Source organism: Sitophilus oryzae, unplaced genomic scaffold (assembly GCF_002938485.1).
Source record: "Sitophilus oryzae breed Bouriz unplaced genomic scaffold, Soryzae_2.0 scaffold_1062_pilon_pilon, whole genome shotgun sequence".
NCBI lineage: Eukaryota > Metazoa > Arthropoda > Insecta > Coleoptera > Curculionidae > Sitophilus > Sitophilus oryzae.
Window position 1 is genome coordinate 2294426 of NW_022145685.1, and position 16108 is coordinate 2310533.

At 32.9% G+C, this 16108-nt stretch overlaps 1 protein-coding gene across 1 annotated transcript in view; it reads left to right on the forward strand.

Moving 5' to 3' along the window:
- LOC115878496 (otoferlin) overlaps positions 1-16108 on the forward strand; it is a 61251-nt gene that overhangs the window by 13209 nt on the left and 31934 nt on the right. The window contains exons 9-15 of the mRNA XM_030895034.1: positions 145-252; positions 2628-2780; positions 2841-2981; positions 9869-9985; positions 10035-10166; positions 12594-12782; positions 12841-13089. Coding sequence (XP_030750894.1) covers positions 145-252; positions 2628-2780; positions 2841-2981; positions 9869-9985; positions 10035-10166; positions 12594-12782; positions 12841-13089 — 1089 coding nt within the window. The remainder of the gene's footprint in view (positions 1-144; positions 253-2627; positions 2781-2840; positions 2982-9868; positions 9986-10034; positions 10167-12593; positions 12783-12840; positions 13090-16108) is intronic.

Below are 16108 nucleotides of genomic sequence, written 5' to 3' on the forward strand. Positions count from 1 at the left end.
AGTGTTTACATAAAATAACTATTTTATTCTGTAGATTTTTTGCAGTGGCGAAAAACCTATATACGATTTTTTTGGAGAGATGAATCCGCCACATAAGTATAGACATTTTTTAACATTTAATTAATTTACATTCTTCATTTTTAGACTATTGCATTGAACAAAATACATGAAATATCTACGAACAAGTCCAACAGGTTAATTTACAGGAATCTGTACGAAATTCAAAAGAAAATATCTTCCATAATAGAACATGCAAGTATTATATTATTACTACTAGCCGAATTAAAAAATTCTTACTCAAAAAATAGGTTTTGTACAAACAGTATGAAATATAATCTACGTCATTCGTTCATTATAAACCTCAACAGTATTTGTTTCGAAATTTTCAAACATGCCACATAATACTATGAAAGTAAATTTACTGGACTTGCCTACCGGGTGCGTCTCAAAAATAGCTCACCTCTCTAATTTTTCTACTTTTTCAGATAAAAAAACGAGATTTGGTATGTTAGTATATGACATAAATTAGGATTGACTAACGTATTCAATTGTTTTTGGCCACTTCCTTTTTCACCGGAAATGACTACAAGTTTTGATTTTTAAATGACACCCTCGATATCATTTTACTTTATTCGATAGAAAATGACACTCTTTATAGAATGACATACACGGAAAAAAATCATTTCTATATTCAAGAACAATCATACACTTAAAATTTTACACTTTCTTTAAGGATAGTATTCTTTCCATGAGTACAACAAATATTTGGAACTATTTTACTTTTACACTTGCTTTTTAAATATAGTTATAGTCACTTTAAGTAATTTTGAATCTAAAAAAAGAATAAAATGACTTATATTTAAGAAAAACTTATATTACTATCAAGTGAATAAATCCTGTAGCAACGAAGAAACTATTATTAAATGAAGTATAAATGCTTTTATATAATAATAAGTAGTATTTTTAACTTTTTTAAAACTTTTTCTTGAAATCGGTGTATTAAGACTTTAAATAAGTATATTATTCTCGGCACGAGAATAACACCCCATTTCCAAGAGTTACTATTCTTATATTAAGTGACCATACCCAACAGCAACAACGCAATAGTGCATTCCTGATTCCTATCTTCATTTGCTTTCTGTTTCTCCTCTGCGAGACGAGATGGGCCGGGTACTTTATATAAAGTTTTTTGTTATCGTTTGTGCTTGTGATATGTTAAAATGGAGGACCTTCTTCAGGCATGGGAGATGACGGATTTGATCCCAAAATTTCAAGGTAATGTTAGCAATAATCCTACATTATTTGATTACATTGGTTTGAGATTAGGGGGACTCCATTTTAATATGCATTATTTCTTATACATTGGTGGTAAACTAGGTATGTACGCCTTTGGAATGATTCAATTATGTTTTAACAATGTTTATTATCGTTTCTAGTTTTCAATTAGCGATGCCGCTGTTCAATATCTACCTATATTGGGAAATTACACAGTTTTATTGTATTTTCTTATTACGAAAAGCATATAATTTGGTAGGTGATGTTTGGCTAATCTAATTTAAAAAGTATTAGCCATATTCGGGGTTATTCTGGTGATATTTCAATATTCATTTTAATTTAAACTCCCCCTTACCTCCAACCAATGTCATCAAATAATGTAGGATATTTGCTAAACTTACCTTGAAATTTTGGGATCAAATCGTCATCTCCCATGCCCGAAGAAGGTCCTGCATTTTCACATATCACAGGCACAAACGATAACAAAAAAACTTTATAATTTTATAAACTACCTAGTCGGCGCGTCTAGTAACTAACCTAAAAGTAAGAAGAGGCTTTATTTTATAGTAGGTGATATTACACTTGAATAAAGTAACTATTACATGTACACAAATTATTTCTATACTTAATGCAATAATTTGCTAATTTACAAATAAGTATAAGTAGTACTCCAAACAAGATTTTATCTCGAATTGTCTGGAGTGTAATTATAATCTTAATTTCAATACTAGGTAAATCTTAAAATAAAAGATAAATTTTCTTAGCTTCTAAGGATAAGGTTTTCTTGAAAAGAAGTATAACTAGATTTGCGGAATGGGGAAACTAGCATATCGTTGGTTCAAGATTAATAATCTTTAAGCCAGTTTAGCTTTTTTTCCGTGTATCCCATGTCAACTTTTGCGCATATCGTTTATTTGAAATTGTAACATGCGGTACATATAACGACAATTTGACTCGAAATACCAAATGTGTGGTACCAAATTATTCATATTGAAAAAATTGAAATATGAATAAAAATACGATTTAGGCATCTTTTAACCGGCCAGGACAGGACACAAAAAACATTAAACGATCGAATCTATTTTTCCAAGGGCCCTTGATTAAAAATTAAGGGCTTTAACATAGCCATGACACTCACACTGATTAAAATTTAAAATACGATTTTTTTAAACCAAAATGTTGACATATATATGATATGTCATTCCATTCAGAGTTGAATACGTCAATCAGTTCTATGTCATATACTAAAATATCAAATCTCGGTTTTTTTAAGTATAAAAAAATAAAAAAGTTTTAGTGGGAGCCACTTTTGTGGCTCACACCCCATAATTTTTGTTGATTTTATTTTTCAGCCACAACATTGCTGGCCGGACATTTTTATCTGGATGACAGCTGACGAGAAGAAACTAGGCTGTATGAGAATTCCAGCAAGAGATATCACTTTTTCTGAAATACCAGAACAAATGGGCAAAGACTGTGGTAAAATAAAACCAGTGCTATTTTTGGTATAACATCAATAAAAACAAATATTTTAGTATATTTAGTATTAAAGTCATATATTGTAGCAACCTGGAACTCAATCCATATTGTGTTATGCTGAGATTATGTTATGGTTGGGTTTGGATGCCCAAGAAGCCAGTGTTGAGGATATGTTGCCGAAAGGGTTTAAAGAAGATGGTCCTTATTTGATAGCTCAAGAAAATCATGTAATAGTATTTTACATTATAAGTCCAGATAGGTTCCTCATTATAGTACGATTTTTACAGCGTATAAAAAGTACTGGTAATAGAATCTAACGGAGTTGTATCGCATCTTATATTTTTATTTTATACTGTTCTTCTAATCCATCATCAACATTTACAGCTTATGCAACCATTTCCAATTATGGTATAGCCTCCCTATATCTAGATAATATCCTTGTCATTGGGCCCATTGTTGTTTTTTGTTGGCAATGCGGATCCAAGCAATTTGATTTTTGACAAGTAGTAAATAAAAGCTAAAATGCAAGAAAATATATAATTTAGTTAATTTAAGTGAATTTCATAAATGATCGGTTTACTACATGTATGTATATTATATAGTCACTTACTAGCGAAAAGTTGTTCCATTATTTCACTCAATTTTTGCCGAGACTACCGCACGTTACACAACCAACTATTTTCGATAAATCTCGATAGCGTCACTGTTAATTTAAGTTCTGCCACAATTTCCATCTAGATTTACTACCTTTATACAACTATCAGTAGTAGAATAAATAATAAATAACATAAAATAAGCTCCGTAAAAACTGACAAATCCACAAATTTTCAAATCAAATTCAAATGTGTCAAATGAATCGTCAAACAGAACTGTCAAGGATCCCCACCCTAGAGAGCTTTTTCCGCCCACCATGCATGAATACATGGATAGCATTATGCTCCTTCCTTAGTCTTCTTATTCAAAGGTAAATACACATACCAAAAAAATGGCTATACCTATGTGGCGGATTCATCTCTCCAAAAAATCCTATATGGGTATTTCGCCACTGCACTGCAAGAAAATCTACAAAATAAAATGTTTATTTTTTGTAAACACTTCTGCGTTAAACTATTTTATTTTGCAGATTTTCTTGCAGTGCAGTCAGTGGCGAAATACCCATATAGAATTTTTTTGACACATACCAAATTTGAACAATTTTAGAACAGCCGATTTTGAGTAATTCAAACAAGATTGCATTTATTTTTATATTAAAACCGAACAGGTAACCATCATATACCAGTCAAAAGCTGACATACCTTAGGTTTACAAACTATGATTTTGTCATTGTCAAAAATAATTTAATTTTAATAAAATTTTAATATTCAGGGGAAATTAACCGAAATATGTCAGATACACTGTCTAGCTATTTCCCGCGTATAATACTTATTCTTTAGGTGTATAACAATAAATTATTACTAGTACTGAATATCGATATTAAGTTATTTGAAAATGACGGTGACAACTTAAGGTATGTCGGTTTTTGACTGGTGTTTGATTGTTACCTGTTCAATTTTAATTTAAAAATAGATGCAGTTTTTTTCAAATTACTCAAAAACGGCTTGTCCAAAATGGTTTAAATTTGGCTTGTGTGTTTATCAATCGTAGACCACCCGGTATATTCTTCTACTAATAATCTTTATTAGTCATAAGAAATATACATTTTCACAAATTAAAATACACATTTCACAATATTTTCAAAAATCAATCAATAAAAATAAAAAAATCACAATAAGAAATACAATGTAAAATACGTAAAATGACATGACCGATTAAAATAAGATCTGCAGATCTCTGCTCTCTCTCAAAGCCTCCTTAAAATCATCAATTGAGTAGGGTGCCAAGTGCACTATACAGGGTGGTCCGAATTGTATTCCGGAAACTTCGGCAGCATATTCTGCAGATAAAAATAGGTAAAAAAGTTCGTATAAATGTATGTCTTAAAATGCTTACTTTCGGAGATACAGGGTGTAGAAATTTCATTTTTATTTCGATTTTTTCCAAATAATTCCTGAAGTACCGTCAATATTTAGATAAAAATTGGTGTCTGGGAGTTTTTTGACATGAGAAATTTGATTTTGATGTCAAATGACTCCTACTGGTAGAGAGCGCCACCTACATGTGTTTTAACTGTTTTGAAGCGTAATAACTTTTTGTCCGTACCTGTATAAAACCTACCGAGGTAAAAAATATACATCTCTGTGATTTTCTACGTAAAATGTGTCTCTTTGTAAAAATCGCTACGAGCAACCGTTCTCAAAATATTTAGAATGGAAATAGTCATCACATGCCATTATTGACGAAAAATAAACACGTTGAGTAGATAGTTGTTTCACTGAAATAATAAATTTGGGAAATTTATATTTTTTTAAATTAATTATATTTTTTCTGCAAAAAAATGATGATAAAACAGTTTTTGTTGAACTTTTGGTAGAAAAACATTTCAAATTTATGATTTCAGTCTAATAACTATTTAGTCAACATGTTTAATTTATGTCAGTGATGACAGGTATTGATAATTTCGATTCCAAATATCTCGAAAACCATTAGTCGTAGCGATTTTTACCAGGAGACCTTTTTTACGTAAAAAGCGTCGCAAATGTATATTTTTTTACTCAGTAGTTTTATACAGGTACCGACGAAAAGATATTACTTTTCAAACCAGTTAAAAAATTTGTAGGTGGCGATCTCTACTAGTAGGAGTCATATTGGCATCAAAATCAAATTTATCCAGTCAAAAAACTCCCAGACACCAATTTTAATCCAAATATTGACGTTACTGCAGAAATTATTTGGAAAAAATCGAAATAAAAATGAAACTTCTACACCCTGTATCTCCGAAACTAGGCATTTTTGGACATACATCTATACGAACATTTTTACTTATTTTTATCTGTAGAATATGCTGCCGAAGTTTCCGGAATAGAGTTCGGACCACCCTGTATATCTCTTAAGATGCCATTTAAAGACACTCAAGCTTGATTTCCTGAAATTTAGTGGAAGCAAATTATAAGAATCCACACCAATACAGCTTGTTTTCTGTAATCTTGAGGCAGGTTTCACAAGATTATTTTTAAATCGTGTATCGTGATCGTGTACAGTTGTGTGAGATTTGTATTTATCGAGATTTTTTTTGATATAACATAATTTGGCAAGGATTATCTGGCCATACAGAGTAATAATGCGCAAAGATCGGAAAAGGGGCTTACAGCTATCAAATGCAGATATATTGGCTATTATTCTGATTGCTCTCTTTTGCTTAACAAATACACTGTTAAGGTAAGTGCCAGCTGCGTCCCCCCAAGATAGTATGCCATACGACATCAGGGAGTGGAAGAGAGCATGATATGTTATTAGTGCCGCATGTTGCCCTGCTGTAAAGCGAATTTTCCGAATTGCAAACAAAGCCGATGAAAGTCGCTCATTCAATTTTATTATACAGGGTGGCCCATCGAAAACGTTCCGCAAAGCATAATAGCCGGGGTATTTTTTTTCAAAAAATCCAAAAACATGTCAATTTTGTTTGTGAGGTGGACAACTTTTGCTCCAAAAATGATTGCCAAATCTTCAACCTTCTAAGCGGGGGTGTCATCCCCCAACTTTTTTCAAATGGGAAGGGGGGTCAAGTGGCGTCTCAATAAAAAGGGCTTTTTATTGTCTATATTTTCCCACTTCGTTTTTAAAAATCGGTCGAGTCATTTTGAAAATATGAAAGATTGAAATTTGAAAAGTACTTTTTGCAAAAAACGCATAAATTGAATTAACTAAAAAAACTTATCTGTAGCAAATGCTGAAAATGTTGCCCGTCAACCTCCATACAGTAAAACAAATAGTATAACAATTAACGAATTAGGGTTTGATTGACAGTTATATATGACATTTATATATGATGGTGACTTTTTGATTGTTTACATTGTATATTGGTTGCGTAATATTATTTTCTGTAGTACTTTCGATTACTTTCTTCGATTTCCGTTTAATTTCAATACTTTCGATTTATTGGTTATTTATATTTGACGTATTTCATGTTTTGCTCTTAGGGAGTATGTTATTTGGTTTATTGGCAACATTGATTTGCTGTGTTTTTTTACTGCTTTTTTGTCCGGTGTTCATCCATGATTTCCTTCTTCTAGAACGATCCGTCTTGGTGTGTAGACACGTTTTGGGATCAAGCCTTGTGCTGATATAAGTTCTAGCAAATTTGGTTATGTACGTAATAAACAGTAAAACAAAAAGAAACAATCCGTTCTAGAATATTCCGAAGAACTTCCGGGGTCACTTCGCGACAAACATCAATAATTCGTCTTCGTAGGTCTTCTAATGAGGCGGGTGGAGTGCTATACTTTACTTTTTATGTGTCCCCATAGAGAAAAGTCTAAAGGAGTCAAGGCGGGTAACCGGGGAGGCCACTCAATTGCACCCCTTCGTCTTATCCACAGAACGGGAAAGTTATTGTTTAAATAATTACGCACATTTTGAGAGTAATGTGGAGGTGTACCGTCTTGTTGAAATATTAGTTCTGCTTCAACGTATCCAGGATTGTTCTCTATGATGTCAGTTAGGGCTGGGTCGATGGTATTTTTCTGTAAGTCCAAGTACATATCACCTTGTAGATTTCCAGGAAGAAAAATAGAACTCACAATAGAATTTCTAAAAATACCAGCCCACACTTTCAATTTTTGATGGTTTTGTGTGTGCACCTCGTGAAAAACCTTGGGGTTGTCCTCAGCCCAGTAACGACAGTTGTGCCAATTAACTACACCGTTCAAAAAGAAAGTACACTCTACCTAACCTGATCGTTCAACCTTATGGCAAGTGAAAAAATGCCAAACCAAACCAAACCAAACATCTAGAAATAATAAGAAAAAAACAGCAAATTGGTCGAAGGAATTTATCCTTATCATTTACTCTGATAAATTTTTAAATAAACTTTTCAAATTTCAATCCTTCATGTTTTCTCAATGACTCGACCGATTTTCAAAACCGAAGCGGGAAAGTATAGAGAATAAACAGCCCTTTTCATTGCGCTACCACTTGACCCCCCTTCCCATTTGAAAGAAAATGGGGGATGACACTCCCGGTTAGAGGGTTGAAGATTTTGCAATCATTCTTGGGGCAAAAGTTGTCCCCCTCACAAACAAAATTGACGGGTTTTTAAATTTTCTGAAAAAAAATTTACTCTGGCCGTTATGCCTTGCGGAACGTTTTCGATGGGCCACCCTGTATGTTCTTGCCAACCCAGTGAGGTGTCGATATAAACACCCAGAAATTTAGGTATTTTAACCTCACCACCACCGCGGAGCTGAAACTCTATTTGAGTTGTTTTTGCTTCATGTAAAAACAGCTGATTGGCAGTAAACCATACTCTCGCTTCCTCCAACACCGAGTGAAAGCTGTCACGCAAAGATAGCTCCTTTTTACATCTGACCAAGAGAGAAGTGTCATCAGCATACATAATGGTAGACGACTGTTCCAGAGAAATGGCACCAGGGAGATCATTAATATACATAAGGAATAATATTGGGCCTCAGATAGACCCCTGTGGCACTCCTCGTCTAACAGTTAGCCTTGAACTAGATTTCTCCGCGACAAACACTTCTTAGCAGCGATCCCTGAGATATGACTCCAAAATCCGCAAACCGGTTTCACGAACTCCGTAATGATTCAGCTTGCTTAGCAACAAGGTGTGATCAACTAAATCAAAAGCAGAGGATAAATCTGTAAGCAGACACCCACATGCGTCTCCCCTTCCAAATGACTCGCATACAAACTCTGTCAGTTGATATATTGCATCGGAAGTTGATATTCCCTTTCTGAAATCAAATTGACTAGGTGTAAAAATTTGAAAAGTTACTTCCCACTTGAGAAAGTGGGAAGAATAGAGATTGGGCGATAGTTTTTAGCATCTTGAACCTCTCCCTTTTTAAAACAGGTACGACTTGCTAACTTTAGTATCGTTGGAAAGTGTTCTTCATAAATACACGTGTTGATAATATCAGTTAATGGTTCGGTGATATATTTGAGCTCTGACGACAAAGGGGCTAATAAAATACATATCCTCAGTTTTTTGTTTTTCATCTTATGAATTATAATTTTTAAATCATCGGGAGTTACAGGTCTAATAAAAAGGGACGCATTAATTTTGGGTGTGTTTTTATTAAGTAATGCTAGTGGGCTACATGATGGGGTGGGTAAACTGTTTCCAGTGTTCTGTTATTTATTAGAATGTCTTTTCTATCCACCAGCTCGTTGTACAGGGTGGTCAAAAATGGTCTGTTTTCACAGAGAAAACCTATTTCCTCACTTGATAAACAAAATCGACATAGACGTTATCGGCTCGATTTCTGAGATACGTTTAACTGTATAATCCGCCTGTTAATGTTTTCACTGCTAACTGATATACGGGGTCTTTATAGAATTTTTGACCATTTTATAAATTTCCCTATGGCATCTAGTCGGTTTTGCTCTAGTCGGGACATAGGTTTTCTCTGTTAAAACAGACCAATTTCGACCAGCATTATTTTAATTTTTGCTAAATTAATTTTGAGACCGTTTTGAGTTCGTTGATATTTGCTTGTAGTTCTTCGGGACTATTGGCAATTGGGACTATGTCATCAGCGATTTTTAGATGGTTAAGATATTCTTAAAAAAAGTTTATATTCGCAAATCTTGAAAAAAGATTACCTATATTCTTTATGACTGTAGTCAAATAAAACTGTTAAACGGTGTGTTTGCATATTGCTTGAATTAGAGGTACTGTAGAATTGTGCATTTATTATTTTATAGTCGATGGTTCTTTTCAGATTATGATGATTAAATCTGAGTCAGTCCACAAAATCTGTGTTACGTAAGAATAGGAAAAATATTCATTGTTCAATAAGAAACCGTTGTAGAGAGTCATCAGTTGTTGCTATTAAAGTATCTATTCTCCCTAAACAATATTATTATTTGGTACACCTTTACATTTGCATATGTTGTACAATGGTTTGGTTTGATCTCTATGTATCGGACAGCTTAAAATAAAAAAAATAACTTAAATATTTTAACAATTTTAGTAACAAAAATTGTATCGTTTCAGATATTTGAAGGAAAAGCGCATATACTGAAAGCAGAATTACAACCTGGTATGGACAAATCCGGCCTAAGCGACACGTTCGTTCAAGTAGCTCTAGGAAGAGAAGTCAAAGAGTCCACTGTGAGTTGTTTGGCGAGTTTTATAGTGAAATATAATTAAGTTTTAGTAGGTTAAGAAGCAAGAGTTGATGCCTGTTTGGGACCAGACGTTGCTATTTTGTAATGTAATTTTATATGGGACTAGAGAGCATATCAGGAAAAATCCACCTTATTTAGTTATTCAGATGTACGATGAAGATCAAGTAAGCTTAATATTTTAGATTATTTATCTGGTTATTTCTTGGCTTCAATTTATACTAAGGGGTTCATTGAGGATACAATGTCCTGTTAAAAAAACCCGTTAATTTCTTCGAGTGCCTTAGACCATTGAAGGATTCCAGGTTACAGATGTGGTCTTCCCGGTTCTTGAGTTCCACTTTAAGTTGGCTCCCACTTGGGAAGCAGAACGGTTCCGGTTAGTGGAGTGTTTGCTCCGTTTCTAGCTAGATTAATTGATTTTTAATTACATTCTATGACTTGTTGGGCTAGAGTATAACGGTCTAAGTTACTCGAAAAAGTTCCTTAAAACTTACAACCGAGAAAAATCAAAGGTTTTTCTTGATTTGAGTAAAAACAATCTTCGGATTGTCACGGGGTTTCTAACAGGATACTGTCTCCTCAACGAACACCTCAGTAGGCTGAAGCTGAGGGAAACAACGAACACCTCAGTAGGCTGAAAATGGGGAAACACCAGAACACCTCATCACTGAGTGCGCCGAGACAACGACCATTCGTGCCATGAACTTTGGTACGGCTGATGTCGAGGATGGAGAGCTGGCCTCTGTGGAGCCGTCTCGAATACTGGCTTTTGTTAAAGCCTTGATACTGTCTGATGAGTTATAACTCGTTATAACTCAAGAAAGGGGAACACACAATAGATCTGCAAGATCGCGGTGATTAACTCCCCTCCTAAAGATTCTACATTCATCCAGAGTATTTTATTTTCTTTTCGTAAATTGTTCAGCTTTTCTAGGCATTTTTTGACCAACTTCGAATTGATGGTTACAGAGTTGATCGCTCTTAAGGCTGACTGTCGGATAAGATGGTTATTTTTTGTTTCCGATAGTTTAATAGACAGTGTTGAATAATTATTTTAATATTCGTATATTAAAGATAGGAAAGGAGTCATGATTGTCATTACAAACACCTCTGGCGGTTTTATATTTTTTTTCGTAAAAAATGATTTTTTAACAAAAAAAAACAATGACTGCATTTTTTCATTTTTTTTTTGTTTGTTTTGGTCTGAATGATTCAGTGTTTATTTTGTATTGTTTTATTGCTCATCTCTTATAGGTGATTATGTGCAGAGTGTATAAATCTGGAATATATTGTGTCAAGATTTTTTTTTCTCAAATATTAAGGAGCCTTCATATGCCGAACACATTGTGACTTCTATTAATGTTACCTGTACCAACTCGTGCAGGTCCTTGATAGGATGAAATAGAAAATATTACTTGCGATCCAGAGCCTCGCAGTGACATATTATGTGCTCTGTGGTTTCAGGATCTTTATCGCAGAGTCTGCAGCAAAGACTTCTTTGATACCGGTTGAGCTGGATCAGGTTGCACTTGACAGCCATATGTCTTGTTGTATAAGGTATAATCATATATATCTAAGGTACCTGTTGATAATCCGCACTTTGCTCCTTCTGAGCGTTAATAGTTCCTTTGTGGTTTTAGAATTAGTTCCTTGGATGAAGGTCTGTGTCAATGTCTGTTTCTCCAGTCTGCCTAAGTTTTACTGCACTACGGGTTATACATTTGGGTATTCCCCGTATTAGACCAATATAAGATTCCTATGACCCTTGCCTTGCTAGTTCATCAGCTTTTCGTTGCCTTGAATGCTGTTGTGTCCCGGTACCCTGAATAATTTAATTCTGTTTCTTCCTTCCAACGTTCCAAGTTTATCCGGGCAGTCCCAGACGAGTCTCAACGATACCTTTTGGTTCAAAGCGACTTAAATGCAGCTTGTCTGAGCATATATTAATGAGCTTAACTGAGTAAGCTCTTCTATTGTTTTCTCTCGTGCATTGTAGAATGACGAGGACTTCTGCCTGAAATACGGTTGAGTATTTGCCCAAGGAAAAGGATAAGCTTATCTTTGGTATTTTTCTAAATAGTCCAGCTCCTGTTCCGTCAGTGGTCTTTGACCAGGTTTGTCTGTCCTGAAAGAATAGTACATCTGTCCACATCCCTCGTTTTATTTTCGTCACCTCGAGTGGTTTGTGGTAGTAATAAAGAAGGGTTACTTGTTCCAATCTCATTTGAGGATGTGCCCGGAATACTCCATCCTCGTGTCAAATCTTGAATTACAATAAGATTTTTGTGAATCTTAGAAAATTATTTAATTATTTGTTTATCGCGCCCAAAATTAAAATATGAAAAATAACGCAACAATTTTTTACCAGTAATTGAATATGAATTTTATATTTTGATAAAGAAAGCAATCAGAAGCAGTAAATTAAATTCAGTTTTTAATGGATTTATTTTTTATTAAGGATTTAGATTTAGAAATAGAATGCCCTCTGTTGGAAATAAAAATATTATTAAAATTTTTCTGTTTCCTACTTCACATTTATAAATATTACTCATAAATTTAATATAAGACTGCTTGACTTTTATGTCTTTTAGTTTAAATGCGAGCTTGTAGGAAGACAACTACTTCAACCGAAAATAGTGTTTCAAGAAGACATTGAAAGAAAGTTAATCGAAAAGAACATTAGAAATTTAGTAAATTCACGAGAAGTTTTGAAATACTACAAGCTTTTCAATCAAGGAGAAGTAGCAGCAACCATGATGGCTGGCTTTGAGCTTGTAGAAGTATTATTTTAACTACTTTAATTTTGTATGTATATTTTACAATGTTTTTACTTGCCAGATACACGAAGCTGTTAAAGTGCCCCCAGAGAATATTTTACCAATTCCTGCTGCTCTAAAACCATGGATGCAGCCCTTCAAAATCGAAATTTTGTTTTGGGGAGTCAGAAATTTGAAGAAGATCAACATGATGAAAATTAGGAGACCCAGAATATCGTTTTATTGTGATAATAATGTTATTAACTCAAACACTATAGAAAGTGTTGCGAAGTGCTCGAACTTCTCAAATGATACCTATAGTATAATTGTTGTAAGTATCATAAAAGTATATGTGACATACGACATATAAATGATGATTTTTTTAACAGAAAATTACTCTGTAATGCGTATATTTAGTTAATACAGCTACCAAGTAAGGAGTACCGATTAAAAAGTTTTACGTAAGTAGGCCTTAGGCTTTTTTTATTATGCATTTCTTGTGGCAATAATCCGTTTTCAACTAATTGTTAATTATCATACTGGTGGAAAATATAGAGCTCAAGTTTCAAGCACGATAAATCCATAAATGCCTACTAATATTCACAATTTGCGTAGATATGATTGTTAGTTATTTATTCATATAATTAAGCTTCATTCAGAACCTCGAGATTAGTGGAAAAAAAATTAGTGATTATAATAATTAGCGTAGAAATTTGATTCTCTAATATCAAATCTATAAATATCATATTTAGAACGCCAAAATTAGTGGTAGTAATTTTCAGTTAGTAGAAAAACTTTTAACTTTTTCCATTAATTACAGTTCAAAATTTGCGAGTAATGTCATTTTGGCTTTTGATTATTATCTGTCAAGTGAAATTGTGGTTAGAAATAAAAAGTTTGTTTTATAAGCTAATTATTATGCTTTTTCTATGGATACAACTCTGTACCATAGGTTTTTGAAACATTTCTTTTATTATGAAGGTGATCGTCATAACGAAAGTCCTGTTCGAACCACACTATTGATGTGCGAGCCTCTAAATTTAACTTTTTTAACATTCTTGAAAACCGTTCTCTAAAAAGCATAAATAACGTTCACCTGTCAACGTATCCTTGAAAATGTATGGCCAAGAAAAGTTGAACCAATAATCCTGCAAGCTTTTCTTCATTTGAAAAATTCATATATAAAATTTAGTTGTAACTTATTGTCTAAAATAGATTATAACAGAATTAGTGAGCTTTTTTAAAATGGTCAAAATTTATTATTTCCGAAATATCGAGTAAGTCATAAGCTTTTTCATTATTTTTCAAAAATGCGAAAGGCGCATATGTTTGTCCTCACAAAACTCCAATTATTTCCCCATTTTACCGACTCTCTAACTCCAGTATAGTCTATCCAACAAGAAGATCCTTGACAGTGATAGATGTGTCTGTCATTTTAATTTCAAAGTAGTTTATTTTATTATACAAAGAAATAAGTTGGTACAACTGGAACGCATAGCGATATATTTAAAATTTGATTGACAAGATGACAAGTGATTACTTCAAAATATTGTGAAAAAAACTGTATAAAACTGAAAAAATGTAATCGAGTTATTTTATTTAATAAAAACGGTATGTGTTAATACAAAACAAACAAGAACAAGACACTACATACCAAAAAATATAAAAGAGAACTATTATTTACTTTCAAGCTTTATGAAACTACCCGCATTTATGATTATATTTATCAATATAACTTATGTACAAATACAAATTTGTAATATTCCACAGGTATAAATAAAACAACATAGGTAAATACAACAAACTATTTTATTAATAATAACATCTACCAAATTTTATACCTTAAAGGTTGATTAATTAAATTTAATCTTAATTTTTTTAAACCAGTACCTTTTGACATTATTTTTCTGCAGTACTAAAATCCATTATTTACCTATCGTGTGATGTCGATATTTTACAGCTACTCCAGTTTTTAGTATGTGTTTAGTTTGATCCTTATATACGAGATGCACTTATCTACGACGAAATGGTATACAAACTTTATCGATGGCAACTTCATTGGTGTATAAGACTTTCTGCCTGGGCAGCGTGTATTAACCATAAACTGTGTTCTGGGTCTACAGTTAATTTTCACTCGATTTTTCCTCCACTTGACTTCAAAAGACACAAAACACACGTAATAATACGAATCAAAATGCATCATCTTCCAAAACGCAGGGTATTTAACAAAAGTTCATACAAAATTATAACCTATAATTTGACAAGACTTTGACAAGCGTCAAAAATGACAAAAGTCTAAAGGCGAGTTCATACGCATCGGCGTCCATTTGTCGTTCACCGTCAAACCAATAAAACTGAAATACGATCTGTCATTTTTTAAATAAACCAATAAAACTGGTTAAAAACAAGAAGACACGACGCATGACGGATTTATATTTAAACCCATCCATAGATAACTTAAAAATTATTAGAAACTTTTTTTAGTAAAATAAATAGATTGGTATGGGACGTCATCTGCTTTTCTTCTGTCATCGTCTGTCGAAATCTTACCTGAGAAAAAAAACAGAGTATAGTTTCCGAGGTACCCATACAGAACATCGTAAAAAAATCACCCTTTATGTGTAAAAAAATCACCATGTATATTTCTATGCTATAAATATAGCTTTATAGGAGTAGTATAGTTATACGCTTATTGACAATAATCCAATTGTGAAATAAGGATGAATTAACAGCAGTAGTATCAAATAAAAAAGAATAAAATACTTTCGGAATAATCATACTTTTATTTTGATATAATTACAAAAGAAATGAAAAAATATATCTCTAATAAGTATGCTGTTTATATTGCTAATGGAAATAATAATGTCTATATGCTTGTATCGGGTTCATTTTTCAAAAAAAATCTGAGTATTTAGCCTGTGAAACAGAAATCAATAAAATATTTTTTTAAATGCTACTCTGTGTAGAGTCCAAACGGAAACCAGATTAAACAAATTTACAAATCAAATTTAATAGTAACCTAAAGTAAATCAAATTTATTAAACCACCAAAAACGAATTATTGATAAACGAATTAATCCAAAAACGAAAAATTAATTTTCAGAATCGCCAATCAAAATTTTCCAATTTCTGGCGGATTGCAATCAATAATTTAAATATATTATTTTTTTATATACATAAGGACTCGATAATCCGAAGAGCGCTAATTCGGATTCCTTGCTAGTCTGGATCGGCAGCGCACTTGCATTATATACCTTGTAATCCGGATTTCGTACGATTCGGTAATCCGAATTTGTGGTTCTAACTTATTAACGCGTTTTCTCGAAGCGGTAATTCATTTATATCGTAATA